The 10,730-nt window shown below is 43.9% G+C and overlaps 1 protein-coding gene across 1 annotated transcript in view; it reads right to left on the bottom strand.

Annotated features, from left to right (window-relative positions):
* The window catches only part of LOC111862210 (titin), a 261,060-nt gene extending 252,938 nt beyond the window's left edge, over positions 1-8,122 (bottom strand). Inside the window, exons 1-4 of the mRNA XM_023847418.2 lie at positions 7,929-8,122; positions 4,882-5,077; positions 1,576-1,689; positions 542-719 (exon numbers count right to left, since the gene is read on the bottom strand). Of these exons, the coding sequence (XP_023703186.1) occupies positions 542-719; positions 1,576-1,689; positions 4,882-5,077; positions 7,929-8,098 (658 nt within the window). The 5' untranslated portion in view covers positions 8,099-8,122. The remainder of the gene's footprint in view (positions 1-541; positions 720-1,575; positions 1,690-4,881; positions 5,078-7,928) is intronic.
* Between the last annotated feature and the right edge of the window lie 2,608 nt (positions 8,123-10,730).

The following is a 10,730-nucleotide window of genomic DNA, read 5'->3' as shown; positions in this document are numbered from 1 at the left end:
GCATTAGCCTTCTGAAATACAGTAGTTTGTCCTTCACGAACTTTACAAACCGTTAGTTGGACAAACCCTTCTGCAATTCTCAGAATCACTTTTCCTGCAGACTGCTAATTTATCTTGTCTTCTGGTCTGTTGGAAAATTGTCTGTACAAAAAATATTTCTACTAAAATTTTAATATTTATTATAATATCAATTAGCTCTAAAAGTTGAGGGGCCGCACTTTGTGGTTATGGGGGCCGCATGCGGCCCGCGGGCCGCAAGTTTGACACGGCTGGTCTAGTCCATGAAAGCTGAAGGGACGAATAGCTGATAACATTAATACGGTAAATCCACGCACATTGGTGACGGTAAGATATTCCTAGGAACACAGTTTGCCTTGATATATCATTATATCTCGTCTTTACAATGTCAAAATCTGGTGGTATTATTCAAATGGTTTGTTCAAGTAGAAATATGTGCAGGGACAATTTCTGTCAGTTCCTCTTGTGTTACTGGTATCACTGACACCAAATAACCTCAGCAGCTCTAGTACTGGAAACAAACCTGCCTGCAGGACCTTATGGGCCAGGTCTTTTGTGGTGTCGAACATCTCCCGATTGAGGCTGAGCGCCTCTTCTATGCTGCTGACCCTTACCCCCGCGCGGAACCTCGTGAGGCGCTGTCGCAACTTCTCTAGGTCCGAGACCACGCCCTCTGTCTCCTTCGTGAACGCCTCCACATCCTGAAACAGTTCGTCACACTGAACAATAAAATGAACTAAAGTCTCTTTTGGTCTTAGTTAATTCGGTACCAGCTCCTGCCGCTTTACTCCCGGTACCCCTTATACAGAAGCTTGGGTTATCCCCAAAGCCGCTCTGGACATTGTGGAGAAGAGAAAATCTCTTGCTTCTGCCGAGAATCGAACTTCGACTCCTCGGTCGTCCAGCCCGTAGCTCAGTCGCCCGGGCAGTGGTCTGAGGAAGTCGCCCTCAAACAGAATCTGTCACTACTGATCAATTTCCAAGCGCAAGGACTCAGCACTCCAAGCACACAAGCTGCCGTGCGTGAAGTACCGCTGCAAGTGCGATTTACGTAGGTTCTGCCATGAGAAGCAATATTTTGTCATCAGAATCTCATCTGTAGAGATAACATGTCCAGAGAAATGGGAGGAGAGCTTTGATTTCTTTCATCGCCTCGATTGTAAAGCACGAAAATAATTTTACGAATAGAAATGACAGAATTAGTTAGAGTTGTGTACATATTGCGTAGTATATTACATATTAAACATTATGTGCTTATAAGTGTAATAGTTTTTTCTTCTATGAAGATAGGTTTTGGTTAACTATTCTTGTTTCAGCTCTATTCATGCTTGCAGTGCTGGTCTAGTGTTTTGCGCTTCGGTTTCAACACAACTTTATGCAATTTTCTGTATCGATGCATTTATTATGTAAATATATGAATAATACGGCAGTCATAGCATCAGATGTTAAGATAACTGAGTTTTCTTTCTTACGTCTTTGAGAGAACAGTCCAGTCAGAGTTAATGACTGTCAAAAAGAACAATGGGAACAAACTCAGATCAACAGTGGGCCACGTACAATGCGGTTCTGTAACCACTGGTTGTGGTCATACGAGCAGCTGCCTCCCAGTTCTTCTGGAAGTTGAGACAACTCGACGTATTTATGGAGTCTGCAAACTGGAATGTAGACGGGCTGGAATATAAACAGAACATCAACACTTTGTGTGAAGACAAGACTGACAAACCATAACTGGCTTTCTCTTCTCTTTTACACATGTTCCCGTGAGTAGATTACATAAATTTGAGATTTTTTTCTTCCAACAGAGATTTGCTGAAGTAAAACCATGCAGGAGAAAATAAATCAAGCCTTACTTCATAATATATGCAGCAGGGTTAGGTATTCAGGTCATTATGAGGGAATATATTATTATTGTCTCTTTATTCTCTCTCTCTCTCTCTCAATGTGAAGGCGCTGACGTTTATTGTGAGATTGTTTCATTGGTCTTCGTCTTACGGGTTTCTCAAGAATTTATTCGAAGCAGTTTTATTTTAACTTTTGTTATAGTTACTAATGGTATTCTGTTATACAGAACTGAATAAGGGCCAGGCCCTGAATGGGCTGGAAGAGCCATTGTAAAAAAAGAATGTTATACAGCGTGGCCCAAAATTCAGTTAACTTGAAGTATTCCCTCGCATTTGCGGGAATGTTCAGATTTAAACTTGATAATAAATTTGTAGAAAGGTATCACAGCGCTGTGAGTTGTGCATTGAACACTGAGGATCTCATTTTGAATAATTTTGGTAAATTCAGTAAGTAATAAATTTCTGATTTCTTTTAGTGTGCATTTTAATAACTAGTTAACTAACTTCTGGACCTCTCTGTACATATCTTCGTCCTAGAAAAGATTTCGTTGAAGAGCATAATCAGTTTGGACGTCTGAGTCTCACGCAGCCGAGTTCTAGGAATGTCCCCTCATCCTTATCCAAGAACATCAACGTCAATTGTCACCTACTGCCAGCGCCATACCTCAGGCGGTTAGTTGCTGGCTTCCCGCCGCGGCGGCCCTGTTTCGAGTCTGGGTCAAGTCATGTGGGATTTGTGGTACGCAAAGTGACACTGGGTCAGGTTTCCTCCAGGTACTTCGATTTCCCCCACCAATGTTCATTCCACCAATTGCTCCACAATCACCCTCACCTATCATCTTGGGCTGGTACAATAGGCCAGAAGTGGCTGCAGTACCCAGTGGACTCAGTCTCACCCCACTAAGAATAATAAAAAAATAACTACTGCCAAAGGCTTAATTTATGACTAGCTTACTTACTTACTGTGGAGCTCAGGCCTTCTGGATGAGCTGCCAATTCTGCAGCTACTCAAGAACTTCCCAGCACTTTATGGAACCCAAAGATTCATTACCGTGTTCACAAGAGCCCACCACCAGTCCCTGTCCTGAGCCAGATCAAACCAATCAACACCATCCCATCCTATCTCTCTAAGATCCATTTTAATATTGTCCACCCACCTACGCCTTGATCTTCCCAGTGGTCTCTTTCCTTCTGGCTTTCCCACCAATATCCTGTACGCATTCCTCGTCTCCCCCATTCGTGCTACAATTTATGACTATCTAGTTACTTAAAGATGGACAGTGTTGCAATGGAACTTTGATAGAGAAGAATACCTTTGCCTACTATAACTACAGCAGCTAAATAATTACAGTCAGTCCACTGACAAACGTGCTGTTTGTAAAGTTACATTCTCTTTTGTGACTAACAGGATTCTCTCATAGATTGAAGTCACAGTCAACTATACATGAGACTCTTGGACTCTCTTCTGAGGCATCTTTAGAGACGATACAGGTAGAAGTTTCATCGGTTCCCGAATGTGAAAAGTACATTTTTTTAATACCTTGCAACAATATTGACTATAAGTAAGGGTTATTGACTCTCATGCAACTCAGTACTGCAGTGAAACGAAAGTATTGTCATTTCTAATAACGTTTGCTACTTTACATCAACGGCGAATGGATTTTTCGGTGTTAAGTTGTCGCTGCTAAAATACTGTGACGTGATGGAATGATTATAGACTGGGTTTGGATTGGCAATTGGATCTATTGAATACTCAGAGATCGCAATTACTAGTGACTATAGCGCTATCACCTTGTATCACGAGACCAGGAGGCATTTGTGGCGAACACAGCTATGTTGGAGATCTGACCAGGGATTTCCTATTCCGGCTCTGATTCATTCATTTCAACAGCCAATTCGACTTTAAATGAGCGTAAGAAATGGCTCAGCTGCAGTAAAACTACAAATAAATAATTGTGATAACATAAGAGGGAGATTTGCTGCTAATGAATGTGTTTAGGTTATGTCGCTCTCGCACTGTAGTGATTTTCATGAATTACGCAAGATGGCAGCTGAGTGCTCTTTTATTTGAAGGATAAACATTTAACACAATGAACTGGGAGAGAATGGAATGATAATAAGAAACGAAAGGGACGTGAAGTCAGAAGATATGAAACGAATAATTCCTCACTGAATTTGAACAGGATTTTCCGCTATCTTCTAGCATATAACGCCGTGCAGCCCGTAGAAAGTCAATCGACTTTTCGAAGAAACTTGTTCCGTTTTCGGGGTCGAATAATAAAATCATATATGCTTGCCACCTGCTTTCACTCTGGTGTCTTGCTTGACTTATTCTTCGACCATGACGATAGAGGCGACATGTTCTTCCAGAACATCGGTAGACTTTTCACAGACTTTCCACGGTATTATATCCCAGGAGGCATAAATCTACGAGTAACAGTGGCCGCACGATCCAAGGCAGTGTTTCTTAACTACCGGGCCCTCGTCTTAAAGATAAAAGAATTTACCGGGCCGAGGTCTGACAAAGGCTGAGAACCACTGGTCTAGGGCATGAACTGTCTTCGCTTGCTCGAACGCTGGGATCGTGGGTTCGGACCTCATTCAAAGCATGGTTGTTAGTATGTATATGTGTTTATTCTGTGTTTGTGTTGTCCTGTGTAGGTAGCGGCCTTGCGACGAGCTGCTCACCCGTCAAAGGAGTCCTACCGTCTGTGTAAGAAAGATTACGAAACTGAAGAGACCAGGCGCAACAATGGGCTGCAGAGCCCCCGATGAATGAATAACAGGCAGAAATCTTCACAACCACCGCTGTGAGAACATCTAACCCTACAGGATCTTCCTCGTGTATTGTTATGACGATTAAAAATCAATATTCGACCAGATGTTACTTGCTGATCTATTCTATTGCATAAACGGAGTACAAATTACGAAGGCCCTCGTTATTAAGTTCAACCAGACCAAGCATTCTGCCATTACATCCATATGTCAGCACCGTTACCCGGTACGTGCTGTCGCCCCTTACCTCTCCTTCCTTCTGCGTGCGTGTGCAGTTGTCCACGCGCTGCTTGTCCCAGAACGCCTCCGGCCGGAGCACGATAAGGGCGGCAGCGTCTGCGCCCATTGTGACGCCCACCTGTCGCATACAGGCACGCGCCGTGCGCCAGGAGCTGCGCGTCGCGTCCAGCACCACGGCAAGCCCATTGCGTCGTGTTTCAGGACTGGAAACAGACAGACTGAAAGTAATGCCACATTCCTCGACTACAGAAAGCCAAGGCACAACAAGAATGGCTGCCGTCAGAAAGGCTTCTGTTACTGAGAGGCGATGTAACATGCGGGGTACATATTACATACGAACACTGTATATGACATTGAAAGTGAGCAGGTTCATTGGACACGGCTTATACACGAGGTATCCGCATAGAAGCATTCCGCATTTGTCTTTGTATATGGCACTGTTTTCTGCCGACAAAGATGTCCTCTAAAGCTAAGGCTGAAAGGTTTATGACGTAAATACAGCGAATTCCTGAAGTGGAAAGAGTCAGAAAACGTTTTTCAGTGCGCCGTTAGATGCGGCAGCATAAACGTAGCACAACTTGGAGCTCTATACAACGGCGAAGTGTTTAACTGACACTACATAGGATGCCGTGTGATACGAGTAGCCTGCAAACAGCCGGTTGAATAAACACACCGTCACCGGTTTCGATAGTGTTGTGCTGATAACGGACAGGTGTGAAGTGTGAACAGTGCATATTCTGGGACGCTTTCGGCAGTCAGACTTCATGGCATCGAACGGTGGAAGGAAGGATCATGCACTGGAAATGGTCGGGGAAAAGCGGTCGTGGCCTAATTGAGACAGTATCCAGGAACTTGGAGGAACTGAGGAAAACCAGAAAGTACCTCAGTCCAGAGAGAGTCGAGGGTACTTCCGGAATACAACTGTGGAACACTAGGGCCACGCCAGCGCGTTCGATGTGTGTTGTGTAAGAGAACGTTGCAAATACCTGTATATATGTTCACGTAAGCCTAATAAACTTTTTAAATTATTTGGAATTGTGTTTCAAACATTAAACTCTTACAGCGCATTGCTTTGGCGGGAGAGTGTAACTTTTTAGCAGCGCGAGATATTTTCCTCGCAGTCAACACTATGAGGGCCCAGGAAATATTTGTCAAATTGCTTTATCGCGATTACTTTGTGTTCTTTATTGTGTTGTTAAACGCAGAGAAAACTGAGTACATGTTACTGTCTCGTCACCAAAATGCAGGGCAAAATCATGACATAAAGATAGGAAACAGATGTTTTGAAAACGTGGCACAGTTCAGATGTTTGGGAACGACGGTAACAAATCAAACCCTGATTCAGGAGGAAACTATGAGGCGATTGAACTCGGGTAACGCTTGCTACCGTTCAATCCATAACCTTTTGTCTTCTCGTCTGCTGTCCAAAAACATAAAAATTAGAATATATAAAACTATAATTTTGCCTGTGGTTCTGTATGGGTGTGAAACTTGGTCTCTGACGTAAAGGGAGAAACACAGACTGAGGGTGTTTGAGAACAGGGTGTTGAGGAGAATATTTAGACCGAAGAGGGATGAAGTGACAGGAGGCTGGAGAAAACTGCATAATGAGGAGCTTCATAAATTGTACTCTTCTCCAGGTATAATTAGAATGATAAAGTCAAGGAGGATGAGGTGGGCAGGTCATGTAGCACGAATGGGGGAGACGAGGAATGCGTATAGGATATTGGTGGGAAAGCCAGAAGGAAAGAGACCACAGGGAAGACCAAGGCGTAGGTGGGTGGACAATATTAGAATGAATCTTAGATAGGATGGGATGGTATGAATTGGATAGATCTGGCTCAGGTTAGGGACCAGTGGAGGGCTCTTGTGAACACGTTAATGAAACTTCAGGTTCCATAAAATGCTGGGAAATTCTTGAGTAGCTGTAGAACTGGCGGCTCCTCCAGAAGGGTTCAGCTCCATGAGTAAGTAAGTGTTATTACGAACGCACTGCTAATTTCGAGGTCAGGGTGGGAGAGAGGGAAAACAAAGTGAACCTTCAGTTTGCATTTTTAAGATGTGCCCGACGATTGTCTTGAATGACATATTTTTCAGAAAAATTCCGTAGCCTGTAGTCCGCAAGCGAACTGTACCGACCGAGCGACCGCCGCTTGTCGGCGAAGTTAGTGCCAACTTTAGCGGATAGAGGATGTCCAGTTGTCAGCGGAACGAATTCCCAAGGTCGTTAATCTCGGTTTTCTAGACCGGAGCCGCTACATCCTTGAAATAGCTCCTCACTTATCCTCACGAGGCTGAGAGGACCCCGTTATATATTTATCATACGTTACGAAATTTCATAGTAGGGGGATAGTATTAAACTGAATCTTAGGTGAACAGGTTTGGGTGGTATAGACCGAATCCAACTGGCTGAAGAAAGAGACCAGTGGCGGGCTCTTGTGAACACGATAATGAACCTCCGGGTTCCAAACAATGTTGGGAACTTCTTGAGTAGCTGAGCTACTGGTGGCTTCTCAAGATGGGCTCAGCTCCATGGAGTTAGTTATGTAGTTAACATTTCTCGTGAAAATGGATCAGGTAGTGTAAACTCCGTGGCTTTTAGTCCGCAAGCAAACTATACCGACCAAGCGACCGTCCGCTTGTCGGCGAAGTTAGTGCCAGCTTTAGCGGATAGAGGGTGTCGCGTTGTTAGCGCAACGAATCTCCACGGCCGTTAATCTCGGTTTTCTAGACCGGAGTCGCTACTTTTCAATTCAAGTAGCTCCTCAGTTGTTCTCACGGGGCTGAGTGGACCCCGTTCCAGACCCACTACTTCTCAGAAAATGTGGTGGCGCCAGGAATGGAACCCGGACCTCTGGATCGGTAGCCAGGAACTGTGACCAAACTGAAGTACAAAACTAGGAACGGAGGAGAACAGGGAGACACATGCAGCTTAGCAACACTGTTCCTGAGAAGGGCGTCTCCCCATTATAAAATGACATCCGAGACTTTCAAGCTATGTGACAGAGTGAACATTTACTTCACTACGATACAAATACGCGAAAGAGAACTTACCTGAATATGAAGAGGAAGTATCTGAGGACAGTGTCCAAGTGGTCCTTGTTCCAAGGCTGCGTCTCAGAAGGTACTGACACCAGCAGCAAAGGGCGCCCTTCAAGGTCGCGGCCTCCAGGAAGGATAGCTGTCTGTGCCTGGAGCGCTCCCAGGATGTCCGCTGCCTCCATACTCCCCTGAAGGACACGTGCTCTTTGTTTCAGTGGTTCCAGCTCCGAGGTTAGCAACAAAGAAATCTTCTGAGGGAAGTTTGGGAGAACATTCTTAGTGCAATCGCAATACAAATTTTGAACACGCGCCTGTTAGCTTCTTTACGTCACTCTGTCCCTCCGTCTGTCCGCAAGTAACAATTCGAGAATCGAAAAATTGATTTTCACACTGTGGGCCGGGTTACTGCATTTTTTAAAATATATATCAGTTTTGGTTAAAATCGGAAACAACAGTGCACTGCTTACACGAAGTTCTACTCGAGTTTCTGAGAGCCTCTCTTATGTAATTCAATAATTAATATTCAACAGATGTACGGAAATATGGAACACGTATCGGGTTTCGAAGTACTTAAACAAAAACAAACGAACGCACTAGAATCATTACGCTACTCCTTCATGTCTGAAATTGGCTTCTTTACTTTCGGTACTGCAAACTGAAATGGGTTTATTTTACCAGCTACTTATTACAGTGATACGGACTTATCTGTCTGCTTGTCTCTCTCTCTTTCTCTCTATGTGTCTATCTGTTTATCTGTCCATCTATCCATGTGGAGAATTGAACCCCGGTAGCCCAGCTCATAGCGCAGTCGCTGCACCGACTGAGCTATCCCACCGCTCATTTCGTATACAAAGCTTCCTATTCTAAAAACTTCTCCAGGACTGAGTGTATCCATAAATTTTGAAGCAAATCCTTGTAAAGGAATACTCATCAGACAAGGTTAATGAAATTGAACTACCGTAGCTATGGTTCGTTTCCAGCAAGCAACAGTCATATCAAGACAATACATGAAGATTTCAGTAGTTGCTAAAGGTTTTATCTTTGTTTCTTTCTCACTCTGCAAACAGTTCCGCTGACTCAGTTCTTACCGTCTGGCTTACCCATTGACTTTAAACTGTACCACTGAACTGAAAGTAAGTCGGGGAAGTGTAACCACGCGCATAACCAAAACCGATTGATTGGTTCCGACGTTCTGTCAACTACAGACCTAGAAAAGTATGACGGAAGCAGCCACAATCTAATCACGTTTACGCCTCTGCAAAGACCCTACAACTGGACAAAGTACTATGTAGGCGAGAAACGTACAGTCAATGACTTGTATGAAAGGAACTTAAATAAATGGAGAAGCAGCCAGTAGAGCAAGGAATTAGGATAAAATTACTGGGCGAAGGGGGAGGGGTGCAAAGAGGACTGTGGGGCCGTTACAGACATACAATTGGCTAATCGGTGAAGACAAGAAGAAAACATCGAAACTCATCTCCTGGAATTAAGGACAGCCACGACCAATCTGTAAGAATAGGCCAAGAATTGATCCGGGGGCCACTCGAACATAAATGAAGCAATTATATTGATCCGTCCAGCTTGGTACGACGCTGTCAGCTGTAGTTGTGGTTCAGTATTGAATGAAATTAGGTGATTTCTTTGTGCACAGAACAGCCTGCGAAGTGAAGTGGTCATAGCTGATTTAAGGCTATTATCCCGAAATTGAAAGATCCTTTACTGGATGAAATACAGATGCTTGTGAGAAACCGGAGATCGAAAATATAGCTTAAGAGACTCCACGCAGGGCTATGGCAAGGGATCGGAAGGCCATGTAGATGGGATCAGTGAAGATTTGTAGAGAACATAGAAGATCCCCAACTGTAGTGTCTGTGGAAAGCTAAGAAAATTCCAATACAAATCACGCGTTTTAGCCGTGGCCCAACCAAAATGACACGACGCTGTATCAACTTCTAACTACTGGCACCGGAAACAGGTATTTAATTTCGTTATAATGACCTCATACGTAATACATATCTTCAGAATACATTTAGGTTGGAACCGCGCTCAGACATGGGCACAGCATGACTGTTCTTTGTGTATGAAACGTGTTTTCAACAAAAAGCAGGAATTTGCATCGTCCATGTCCAGAAGTCAGCATCTGCCACTGATTGTTACTGCATGCCCTACATAATATAACAGGTACTACGTGACAAAGCGTGTATCTATATACAGGGTGTCCCAGGAGGAATGGACCAAACTTCGGGAGGGTGTTCCTTATGTTAAAGTATGCCGATATAACCCAAAACACCTATGTCCAAAGTTGAACGGTTACGGAGATAATGGCCCGAGAAAAGTGTGGTCTTCTAGCGGGTCTACGGACTATACCTGTCAGCTGAGAGGCCTTATCTATGTTTGTCCTTGAGTGCCGTGATTCACCCTAGCCGTACTTATGTAGTTGGCTTTATCAGAACGCGCAGTCAGCCAAGTTAGGTCAGCGCTTGCCATTCATGTGTCATGTATAGTGCTTGGAAACCCTAAGGACAATTATGACATGGCGAGCGAGTATTTTGTACTTCAATTTTATGGCTTCATGTCACTCACAAGTTAGTTTTATGTTACGTACATTATTAACATTACAGAATCCACATATTCCTGCCAGTTTTAATATGTATTTTGTAATCAACAAGTGTGCAACGCCGGTCAAAGTTTCACACTTCTCTGGCCATTATCTCCGTAACCGTTCAACTTTGGACATAGGTGTTTTGGGTTATATCGGCATACTTTAACATAAGGAACACCCTCCCGAAGTTTTGTCCATTCCTCCTGGGACAC

Source organism: Cryptotermes secundus, unplaced genomic scaffold (assembly GCF_002891405.2).
Source record: "Cryptotermes secundus unplaced genomic scaffold, Csec_1.0 scaffold1304, whole genome shotgun sequence".
Taxonomy (NCBI): domain Eukaryota; kingdom Metazoa; phylum Arthropoda; class Insecta; order Blattodea; family Kalotermitidae; genus Cryptotermes; species Cryptotermes secundus.
Note: the sequence above shows the minus strand (reverse complement) of the source record. Positions and strands in the feature narration are given on the sequence as shown.